This window comes from Vigna unguiculata, chromosome 8 (genome assembly GCF_037176805.1).
Source record: "Vigna unguiculata cultivar grain cowpea cultivar isolate G323 ecotype 2 chromosome 8, ASM3717680v1, whole genome shotgun sequence".
NCBI lineage: Eukaryota > Viridiplantae > Streptophyta > Magnoliopsida > Fabales > Fabaceae > Vigna > Vigna unguiculata.
The window spans coordinates 6,333,134-6,345,742 of record NC_140799.1 but is presented as its reverse complement, the minus strand read 5'-3'; the positions used below and the strand labels follow the sequence as shown (position 1 = coordinate 6,345,742).

Here is a 12,609-nt window from a genome sequence, read left to right as displayed (position 1 = left end):
GAATTGACGACCAGTATTTAAAAGTTTGTATTCATTAAGATGAGATGTGAAACCAAATAGACACAGCGTTTCTGAGTCAAAGTCTACGTTTTAAGTATCATTTATGTCTTCAAACAATTTTCTAAAAGGGAGAGTGTAGTTGTTTGTTGTTATGTATCATGGAGTCTGTGTTGGTTTGGATATCAGTATAACTTGGATTTGTTTGCATTTGAATTGAATGAGAAACAATTTGGTGACGATGCGGAGAGAGAGAGCATTGTTCCTGCTACTGCTACTTCTACTTCTTCTCCACCATATTTGTGCCACCAAGGCCCACAAAAAACACGTTTGTCCCCCTTCTTCGTGTGGCAAAATCAGCAACATCACTTATCCATTTCGATTAAAAGGCGACCCAGAGAAGTGTGGTGAGAAAAGTTATGAGCTTGGTTGTGAAAATAATGTTACGGTGTTGTATATGAACTCAGAAGAATTCCATGTGGAGGCAATAAATTACAAGAACTACACAGTGAGAGTGGTTGACCCTGCACTTCAACTCGGTAACTGCTCCTCCCTTCCTCTGAGTTCTCTCTCTCGCTCCAATTTCTCTGATACTTACTCTTACAACCGTACGGGTTCATACCAAGCCAGTCTAGATCCGGGTATTGATGGGGAATCTCTGATTTTCGAGCATATAGTGTTTCTGAGTTGTAACCATTCGGTGAGAGAGAATGGGAAGTATGTGAAAACAGAAGAGTACGTGAAGTGGGACTCAAAGGGCTATGCATATGCTGTTGTTGGTGACCTGAAAGCAGAGGACATTGAAGTTGGGTGTGACATAAAACTTGTTGCTCCAACATCTTTCACCACTTTCAATAACCATTCCTACACTTCCATGCACAGCAGCTTGGCCTATGGATTTCAGATTTCTTGGGTACAACTCGCCTGTGATAATTATTGTCCACATGGATTCTGCTATTTCGACTCTTCTAAACAGAAGCTTGGTTGCAACTTTGGTGAGTGGATTCTAAAACAAGTATCACACACAAACTTGTTCTATTTATTCAATCAATTAAAAAAAAGTAATAATTCATTATTTTTTGTATTCGTCAGAACTGAAGCTGCTGTAAAAGAAAAGCTCATGCATTATAGCTTTATGAAATTATTATGCGAATAGTCAGTCTTCTTGGTACCATGCAGTCGGGATCAACAGTGTTCTAAAATTTATATTTCTTTCATTTTATAGGTATACAAGGTCTGGTATTTACAGCAGCAGGTAAGAAATTTTTATCATCATAATTTACCTATTCTTTTAGTTATATATGAGACATATGTATTAAAGCTTACACAATCTTACCACTACTTAATATCATGAGACAAGAATTTATAGGCTTTAGTTTGGCACTAAGAATAATAACAAGAATTAGTTACGTGAGATGACTTTCTCCTCATTTCTCAAAATTTTCTTCCTCCATTCGTTAGTACAGATAACCTATCATTGTCTGGCCTACTGCAGGATCTATGGTACATAGGTGGGCATAATAAACTAAACTGGACTGATCCATGATTAACTGCATTATTTTATACCAAAAAAACTGAACTATTTGTAATTAAAACTGAACTTAACATAATATAGTTTTGATAACCGTTACTGAATTAGCTCTTAGTACACACTAATGTTACTCACAAATTTGGTTATAGATAATAGTGTCAAAAGTGGAATTTATTAATAGTTGTTTATGGTAGACATTAAACTTACTTCTTCGTAATGTTACACTATACCATTTCTTTAGTTTTAATTAACAATAATCGAAAAGTGTTGCCTGAATTAAAAAATTTGTTGTCTTAAAGTTTAGACAATGCTTTGAGAACGATTTTTCAACGGTGGAGTTTACAGTCGTGATTATAGTTCAAATGCAATGATTTTTTTAATTTTTAAAATAATTATTTTTCAAAAACCGTTGCCTTTCCTCCATAGACAACACTTTATTCATATTTTTAGGAAACATATTATAGATGTTGCCTATGTTTTAGACAATAATTTTAGACATTGTCTATTCTTTAGGCATAATATTTTACACGTTATCTATTCTTTAGGCAATATATTTTAGATGTTTTATACTCTTTTAATAATTATAAGCAACACTTTTAATAATGTTGTTTATTTATTGTGGAATTGAATTTTAGGCAACACTAAATGTGTCTTATTCTCTTAGATTAGAGTTATATTATGAAAAGAATTATTAATTATGTAATCCACCAATTTTTTCTGAACAATATAAGAGATGTCATATAAACTTTTAAAAGTATTTATTCAATATTACAAAATAATTAACAAAATAGACAATTAAAGCAATATTTGTATAAGTTTGTAATTGAGGATAACATAAGTAAAACTTATAACATTTATAAATAATGTGAAAATACCATAATGTATATGTGAAATCATAATTGTACAACTAATAATAAAAGCTAGTGTGATGTCATCTAATACACTTGGAAAATTAAAAGAGATTACGACTCATATTTAACAAAAAGATTGAATTTATTTTAATATTTTGTGAGTCCTCTTTTCCAAATCGCCTTCAATTCCATCCCGAAAAAACATAAAAATTAAAAAGGTTAGGTTAAATTACTTTTTTGTTCCCTCTATTTGTCAAGTAATTTCACTTTGGTTCTCAGATTTTTCATTGTCTCAATTTGGTCCTCATTTTCTTAAAAATGATTCAATTTAGTTCTTACCGTTAGTTTGACCAGACGGTGTTAAAGTTAACGCCACGTGTCAATTTTTTTTCTAATTTTTTAGTTTTTTTTTTATTTTTTTTGAATTTTTTGAATTTTTTTGAATTTTTTACACTGCATAGTTATGTCACATGTCAAAATGACTCAATTTGGTCTCTATATTTGTTTTTAGTTTCAATTCAGTTCCAATTTTTGTAAAAATGAAGTAATATTGTCTCTCCTTAGATTGACACTCAATTTACTTTTTTATAAATCTTATGGTGATATTCTTACTAAAATTAACGTTTTTATTAAATATTTCTATAAATATTTTAAATTAACTTTAAATTCTATACAAAACATTAGACTTTGGTTTTTGTTTTGAACTTGAAATTTAGTTCCTAAACTTATGTGTGACAAGTTATTTGATTTTTAACCTTCACTAAGTTTGTATAATATGATACACTTGATCCCATTATATAGATGACAAAATTGTTAATTTTTGAAATTAAGTTTGGGGTTTAACTTTGTTTAATAATAAAAGTAAAAAAGGAAGAAGAAAACTTGTTTTAAAATATTTCTACAAATATTTAATAAAAATGTCAATTTTATTAAGAATATCATAGTAAGATTTATAAAAAAGTTAAATTGAGTGTCAATTTAAGGAGGGACAATATTGCTTCTTTTTTACAAAAATTGGGACTAAATTGAAACTAAAATCAAATATAGGGACCAAATTGAGTCATTTTGACACATGACACAACTATGAAGTGACACGTGTAAAAAAATAAAAAATTTAAAACAATTTAAAAAAGATTCAAAAAAATAAAAAAAAAAATAAAAAATAAAATAGAAATTGACACGTGGCGTTCACTTTAACACCGTGTGGTCAAAATTAACAGCAAGAACCGAATTGAATCATTTTCAAGAAAATAAGGACCAAATTGAGATAACGAAAAACTTGAGGACCAAACTTAAATTACTTGATAAATAGAGGGACCAAAAGAGTAATTTAACCAAAAGATTAAGTCATGAATTTATCTAGAGTTATGTTAATTGGAGACATAAATGTTGTGACTAGTCATTTACTAATTTATGAAAGGCTTTAAAACATATTAGACAAACTTATAAGATTCAAATATGTACCATCATTTCTTCTATGTCATTCACATCCAAATCAGGATTTTGTTGCTTAAGCATAAACTTCATCATTGCCTCCACACCTTGTATCCTCGTTGTTATAGCTTTCATTTCAATGGTATGTCCTTTACGGATAACATCAATTTCTTGATTTTTTTTTTCAATATTGTGGGTGTGATGGTCCTCCCGTAACAACAGATTCAACTAGACTTTTCTTTCCCAAATAATGACTCAAATGTTTGTTCCCTATATTCAGTTGAGTCTTCAATAGAACTTTAGAGGTTAGACTAACAAATAATATCAATGTTATCAATAAGTAAAATATACAGAGCTTTCAAACATATTTCATAAGTAAAAATGAACCTACAATAGCATCTAGTGTTTCTTCATCCATCACTTTTCCTTTACAACCTGGATGACCTTGTTGAGTTTTAATAAACATTTTAACTTTACTAACTTCTTCTCCATCACCATTCTCAGCACTTTACTAATTTAAATAAAAAATTAGTTTACATATAACATGAGACATAACCAAATAATACCATACCAATTCAGCTCGAACTTTAGCAAAGTTGATTGGTCATATATGAAGAACACACTTTTGCTTAGCCCTATTCATTGCATTCTTTTTACTAATGCTCTGTAGTGTGGAAAGGAAAACATACATTAATATAAATGTATTATAGCATCTTAACCAAAAGCTATTAGTGCTTAAACATCACTCAAATGATTTAAATTATAACACAAAATGTTCATACCATGATACTATCATTCTTCCAATATGATATCAATTGCTTGAAATCATTTTCAGGAATGTTCAATGGATGATATTTCAATTCTTTCTTCAAAGTGGAATATTTGAGAAAATGCATTCTTTTGACATAACACTTATAGTGTCTCCACGAAAGAAAATTTATTTTTAACATACTATATTATATTACATTTTCAGTGTAATTACTCAAGCAACAAATTCTCGCAGGAATTGTCATTCTTACTTTTACGGCATGGGCTTACAAAATTTTGTTTGGATTACCATTCTTAGTCATGATTTTCATGTGTAAATGGAGGAAAAGACATGCATCAACATATGAAAATATTGAAAATTACTTAGAACAAAATCACTTGGTGCCTATCAAATACTCACACAAGGAAATTAAGAACATGACCGAAGATTACAAAGAGAAGTTAGGTGAAGGAGGATTTGGCTCCGTGTTTAAGGCAAAGTTGCGGAGCGGACCTTCTGTGGCAATCAAAATGTTAGGGAAATCCAAAGGAAATGGACAAGATTTTATCAATGAAGTTGCAACCATTGGAAGAATACATCATCAAAATGTAGTACAATTAATTGGATTTTGTGTTAGTGGCTCAAAACGCGCTCTTGTATATGAATTCATGCCCAATGGATCTCTTGATAAACTTATATTTTCAAGAGATGGAAGTATACATTTAAGCTATGAAAAAATATATAATATATCAGTTGGAGTGGCTCGTGGGATTGCCTATCTCCATCATGGGTGTGAGATGCAGATTTTGCATTTTGATATCAAACCCCATAACATTTTATTGGATGAAAACTTCATCCCAAAGATTTCTGACTTTGGACTAGCAAAGTTATATCCAATAAATAATAGCATTGTCACAATGACAGCAGCAAGAGGAACCATTGGATATATGGCTCCTGAATTGTTTTACAATAATATTGGAGGAATATCCCACAAAGCTGATGTATATAGCTTCGGAATGTTGTTGATGGAGATGGCAAGTAAGAGGAAGAATCTAAATCTCCATGTAGAACACTCAAGTCAACTTTACTTTCCCCTTTGGATATATAATCATATTGGAGAAGAGAGAGATATAGATATAAATGATTTGACCGAAGAGGAAAAGATAATAGTAAAGAAAATGATTATAGTTGCACTTTGGTGTATACAATTAAAACCAAGCGATCGTCTCTCAATAAATAGAGTAGTGAAAATGCTTGAAGGAGACATTGAAGATTTGGAAATACCTCCAAAACCTACGTTATTTCCTGATGAAATGGGTCTAGAGGATCAAACTACCAGTTCTATCTAAACAATTTTGAATGAATTCATCTGCTGGTGATTGAAATTGATCAAAGTAATTGCCGGTTGAGGGATTGCAAGAAAAAAGAGGTTGAGAATTCGCATTACATTGGTGAAAAAAAAAAAGAAAAAAGGGAAGCAGGTGAAATGTTATATTTGTAGTTTTGTAATCGATAATAATTATGTTTTTATATCTAGAATTCTACTGCCGCACCTTTATTGTACCTGTTATTTGAATAATAGATGTAAATGTTTTTTAAATAATATGCTTTCAATAGTAGTGTAGTGCAACTTATTCTTATTAATCCATGTAAAGTAAATTAATTCAATTCTTTGATAAAGTATACTATTTGAAATGCACACCATAGACTGTGTGAAGTTGTATATATATAGCTTGTCAAGATGTAACAATAGTTAACCTTATACTTTGAAGTCGTTATTTTCGGATAGTTGTAATTAATAAATTATGCTATCAACCGAGTCCATTCTCTACTAGTTGGTCCGTTGACTATTAAAAATATATTAGGTTTGATATTTTATAAAAAATATAAATATATATTTTAAAGTTTTAAAATTAATGATAATCGGATTGAGAATTCAAAAATGCCATTAACCACTTAAGCAGTCGACCATAGTAGTAAGTCATTTTACTAATTATCATTATAAACAAATTAAAAATTTTCATAATAATTAGCTTAGGGTCTCATAGCTCTTCTAATATATATAAGATCTCCACCGCTACACCGCTACATAGTCCATCTCCGCCATTGTTAGTGATTCGTTCTGCCACTTTCTTGTTCCCATGTCCAAGAAGAATATGTTCAGGAATTAACCCAAGGATAAAAAAATGAGGTAATTTATGGGGGAAAAAGTCATTAAAACAGTATATACCAATGACATGTTCAACTTCTTTAGTGAACAAACATTATTTGACTCAGAAATGCTAAAGTCATTAAAATTATTTTTCTAATATTAATCATTAAACACCAAATACGAAATATGTAAAATATTTAAGGATCAAACGTTAAATTTGTTTATTAAAAGCAAATATAAAATTAGTAAATTTTACAGAAACTAAAAATATTTATTTATTTATTATCAATTTTTTTCTTAATCTTAAACAAACTACTAACCCATTCACTATATTGTTGGTTGGTTTGGAGTGTATATATTTTTGGCCTATTGTTATGGTTGCTGGTCGTTGAGAGTGAGCCGTAGGTTGATTTATCCTTTCGGGAAAAATTGTGAGGTGATGTAGGATTTCATTCTCTCAACCATTGTGAGCCTTATCACGGGTTCGAGTTGGATTGGATTTAGAAAAATTTAGTTTTTTTTTAAAAATGGGTTGAACTCAACCTGACTTACTTAACTTACAGGTTAAACGGATTCGAACTGGGTTAAGGATTAGTTCACTCACTTAACCCACCAACATTTTTTTACAATTTTTTTAAAATTTTTTAATAATTTTTTACTACTTCTAATTAAATAGGTTCAATATTTAATACTTTTAAATGTTAGAATGTTACTCAATAATATTTGAACAGTTTGAATGTTTCATTAATTTGATTGTCAAGTTATATACAACCCACCAACATTTTTTTACAATTTTTTATTAATTTTTTAATAATTTTTTACTACTTCTAATTAAATAGGTTCACAATTTCATACTTTTAAATGTAAGAATGTTACTCAATAATATTTGAATAGTTTGAATGTTTCATTAATTTGATTGTCAAGTTATATACATTGATATAATTTTTAAATATAATTTTTATAGTAAATTACTCAAGCAACCGTCTCATAAATAAATTTTTCTAAATTAGCATGACAAAAATGTGTAGCTTTTTTTATTTATATTTTGTTGAATAGCATGACATAAAATGTGTTATTAGTTATGTTTTCTTGAACAATATGGACACTTTCTTGGAAACAATTCATCATATATAAGTGGTGAGCATGATGAAGACATTGATTCTTGATTTTACTGTGATTAACATCTCATGGGTTGCTTAAAAAGTTATTTAAATATCTGAATACTTAAAAATAAATATATAAATAATTTTTTATGTGGGTTGGTGAATCAACCCGCTTAACCCACCAACTTGTGGTGGGTTGAACCGAATTGTAAAATTTTTGGCTCACTCACCATAAAGTGAGATAGATTGAGTTCACTCATTTTCAACCCGGCTTGTGAACCCGTATGTGTCGGGTTGGCTCACTTTAACATGTCTAGGTTAGATTATACCCTTTGCATTAGTAATATATTTAGTAACCATCACGGTAAATGATTCTTGCAATACTGTGAGTTTGTCTAAAATTAAAATAAAGGTTTAATAAGAATTTCTAAAATAATTACTTAGAGATAAAATTTACTTATATTTAAAAGACTTAATTAATTTTCAAGTTTTGAATATTTTAGTTAAATCTTTATTAATGTTTTTGGTCGATTGAGCATTAAAAATTTATATACTCTTTTAATTGAATTACTACTATTTAATTTTCATGTTTATTAAGTGATTTGATTGTTATTTTATGTTTCATTTTGCGTAGTTGTCTCTACATATTATTTTGTGATAATATTAAATGACATAGTAGTTAACATGATAACTGACCTTTTTTTAGAAGGATAATTGAAAATAATGAGGAACAAAATAGATGGCCTAATCATAAGCAATTAATCGTTGCTCAGAGATCTATATGTGTTGCTTCACATATAATAATCTAAAAGCTTGGTCAAAGTTTTTATTATGAACTGAATTTTGGTATAATAAATCTTATCATCTTAGTAGAGGGTCGACTCCCTTTCAAGTTGTGTATGGGAGAGAAGCACCTTGAATGGATAAATATGTTTTGGATAATAATGACCCTATGGAACTTAGGGAGATGTTGCAACAGAGCGATTTGATTCTGTCTCAGTCGAAAAATGATTTAATGAAAGCTCAACAACAAATGAAGAAGAATGCAAATAAAAAGAGAAGGAATATTGAGTACAACGAAGGTGATATGGTGTTAGTCAAGTTGCAATATTATAGACAGAATTGGGTGACATTAAGAAAAAACCAGAAACTAGGAATGAGGTACTTCAGACCATTTCTAATTATAAGAAGGTGAGCCCTATTGCTTATAAATTGTTGCTGCCAAATCATGCCAAAATTCATCCTGTATTCCACTGTTCACAGTTGAAGCCTTGTTATGGTGAACATATCAAACCATATATTCCTTTGACCATGTTGACTAATGAAGTTGGTCCAGCCTTGCAACCGATGACTATTTTACAAACAAGAATTATTATTAAAGGTGAGAAAGAAGTGCAACATGTGTTAATTAAATGGGAAGCTTTGGAAGAGATGCTTGCTACTTGGGAAGATTGGTTATCACTCAAAGAAGCATATCCAGATGTTAACCTTGAGGACAAGGTTATTTTTAACAGGGGTGACAATGTTATATGAGAAAATGAGGCAGGGAAAAAATTGGAAAACATGACCACGATTGAGAATTCTATCGGGAACGTGTGACAGCTGGTCACTAATGAACATGAGGGAGAGCAAAGGATTAGTAAGAGGGAGAGAATAACGAATTCACGTTTGCGGGATTTTATGTGGGGCCTCATGTAAATACAGGGCTATGATGGTCATAGGGAGAGTAGAGAATGTTGTCACATTTCTTCCTTTGTTTTCTTTGTAATTGCTGATGGCAATTTCTTCTCCTTGTCAAAACCTATTATACGTAAATAATACACAGAGAGCATATTCAGTCCCTCATACTTGTGTTTTGTTCTACTTCATTGTTCTACCCCCCCCCCCCTCCATTACATGGTGACTTGAGATAAATGAGGAGATAGGTGCGATTAAGCACAATAATACACGAACATTGCTCGGTCTCTCAAAAGGATCTTGGCCTAGTGACAAGAATCCAGTTAAGAACAAGTTGACTATTGAGATAGCAACAAACTTGTTGAGTAACAAGTTGGCCAGAGAGAAGAAGAAGTTGGCCAAAGAGAGGAACAAGTCGTCCAAATAGCAGATCAAGTCAACCATTGAGAGAGCAAAGAACAAGCATGCCATAATGAAAGCAGAGTCGGCCATGAAGCAAGCGAAGAACTTGACTATTCATGAAAGGGACAAACACAGTATGAGAGAAGTTATTGGACGTGGAAAGTCAGGATGAAGACCAAAGGAACCAAGATGAAGGATAAGAGAAACATTTAATTTTATAGGAAAATTTTATTAGGTTTAGAATAAACTTTAATGAATTAGCTGTGAGAGTCTTTATAGTAGTTAATGACTTGACCATTGTGGATAGTAAATGTGTTAGCAGATTGAGTACAAAGGTCAAAAATATAAGTTTATAAATTGTCTTGTGAATAATATGAATTCAATAAAGATAAGAGGTGAATCAAATTTTTTCATAGAAAGTTTGTTGTCTACATAAACTATATGTAGAACATCTTCCAAATTTGAAACCTGCATATAACTTGTGGGTTTAAAATTTCGTGCTAACTTTTCTATAAGAAAAATGCTTGATGATCTTTATTTTTCTCAATTAATAATTAGTCGTGACGATCTCCTAGTTCATCCTATATAACTCAAGTGTATAATTCTATCATAATTTCATTAACATTATCAAGGTCTTATCCACAAGATCAAACTATATAATAAGATGTTTTTGACATTTGACACCAATTTTTTTCATTAAGATTATTTTACACCTATAAAGAATTGTCAATTTCTTGTAAAACAAACTTTCAGTTATGAGTTTTTCAAATCTGCAGGTTCAACGGTGTAGTGGAATTTGGTTAACGTGTGTGGAATTGCTTCCATATTTAAAATTTTGTATTCACTAAAGTTAGTTGTAGAAGTCAAATAGACACGCCATTTCTCAATTAAAGTCTATGTTTTTTTTAAGTTTCATAAGTCTTCAAACTTTTTTCTGAAACATAATCTTTAACATGGGCTCAAGGAGGTTAATTTATCTTTTTGCAATCACTGTGTGATAAGCGAGCAACATAGATTGGAGTTTGCTAAAGTTGTTACCATAAGCAAAGACATATTAGACTCTGTTCATTCTGATTTGTGGGAATCACCGATATCATCCCTAGAGGGGCAAAATATTTTTCATTGTTCGTTGATGATTACTCGATGAGATTGTGTAGCCTCAGTAACAACAAACAAAGTTCAAGCCATTGTACTGATATAATAGATTTGCTGAGGATGACTTTTTCTTTTTTTTATCTTGGTGTTATATGTGGATGACATGTTGGTGGTAGGCCCTAAAAGAACTTGAATCCATGAATTGAAGGCATAGTTGGCTAGGGAGCTTGATGAGAAGGACTTGATATCGACAAACAAGATTTTAGGGAGATTTGGCTTTCTCAGAAGAATTACTTATTGAAATTCTTGTGACATTTCAAAATGCAAGATTGCAAGCCATTTTTTAGTCCACTTCCTATTAATTGTAAGTTATCCTCAAGTATGAGTCTTAGTAGTGACACAAAGAGGATGGAGATGTCTCGAGTACCATATACATTGGCAATAACCTTATGTATGCTACGATTTGTACAAGAGTAGGCATTGCACAAGTAGTAAGAGTGGTTGAGTAATATTAAGAAGATTCTTAGATACATCAAAGGAACCTAGGTGTTGCATAAGCAAGATGATGACAACTAATAAAGCATGGTGTGAAGATTTGATTAAATTCATCAAAGTTTTCAGAAGGGAGAATGTGAGAAGAAAAGTTTCACATCGTAGAAACTTACCTTGAGACTTATTTTTCATGTTATAAAAGGAGTTCAATGTTTCCTTAGGAACACATCCCAAAAAGTCTTTTCTTTTTCTTTCCTTTTACTTTAGTGCTTGAGAGAAAAATGGAGAGAATGATAATTTATCCTTTAAGGTTCTTCTTGTATTTATTTTTCCTATTTTCAAGAGAGATTGTCATTGTTTTCTCATTGAAACTAGAGAGAAAGCATGTAGTTTTCTTTCTTTTAATAAAATTAATTATTTGTCTATTATCAATTTTGTTCCTTTTATTTTAGTTGTGAGTATTTGTATTATTCCTTTCATACTCAACATTATATCAACTATCGATAAAATAATAGTTCATCGTTAAAAAGGTAATTCTAGACAACAAAACTATGAAGATAAAATGATATAATTCAATATTTATTGTCATTTTCTGCTTCTAACGAAAATTATTATTTCAAGCGACATTAAAAATAAAAAGAATATACTTGTTAAAAAAAAGTAACGATAATATTTACGAGAAGAATTGTCTTCAACCAAACAACAATAATTACGAGACTAACTATTTTTTTAAAATTAGAAAATTGGAATTAACAAAAGAAAAAAAAAGATGAGGGGTATTGATTTAGGAAAAAGAAGGCAATAAATAGCATCTATGAATCACTTGTTGAGAGGAGATAGTAAAAGTGTAAGGAAAGAGAGAGTTTGATGAGGAAATTCCTAAACAAGAACACGTGCAATTAAACGAGTAGTTAAACGTTTTTATTTATTAAAATCAGTAGTGGAACTAGATAGGTTTCCGGGTCAAAGTTTACGTTCTGACTATCATTAGCCATCAAACATTTTTTTTCTAAAACTTTGAAGTTATGTATATAATTAAAGTCAGTGCTGTTTAAAATATCAATGTCTAACTTTAAATTGTATGCACTTCAAATTCACACTAATTGAGAAACAGTTCGGGGTTACGA

At 30.5% G+C, this 12,609-nt stretch overlaps 1 protein-coding gene and 1 pseudogene across 2 annotated transcripts; both read left to right on the top strand.

The window, feature by feature from the left end:
- LOC114193863 (LEAF RUST 10 DISEASE-RESISTANCE LOCUS RECEPTOR-LIKE PROTEIN KINASE-like 2.1) lies at window positions 1–1,411 on the top strand. 2 transcript variants are annotated; one of them, XM_028083826.2, is made up of 2 exons: window positions 1–992; window positions 1,223–1,411. In XM_028083826.2, exons 1-2 carry the CDS (start codon window positions 218–220, stop codon window positions 1,273–1,275), a joined length of 828 nt encoding a protein of 275 aa, XP_027939627.2. In that variant the 5' UTR covers window positions 1–217; the 3' UTR covers window positions 1,276–1,411. The 2 variants fall into 2 exon arrangements, with proteins under 2 accessions (XP_027939627.2, XP_085522138.1); XM_085666012.1 differs by having other exon boundaries at window positions 12–992; window positions 1,090–1,411.
- Window positions 1,412–3,227: 1,816 nt separating this feature from the next.
- On the top strand, window positions 3,228–6,048 carry LOC146884063 (rust resistance kinase Lr10 pseudogene; annotated as a pseudogene).
- The last annotated feature ends 6,561 nt before the right edge of the window (window positions 6,049–12,609 follow it).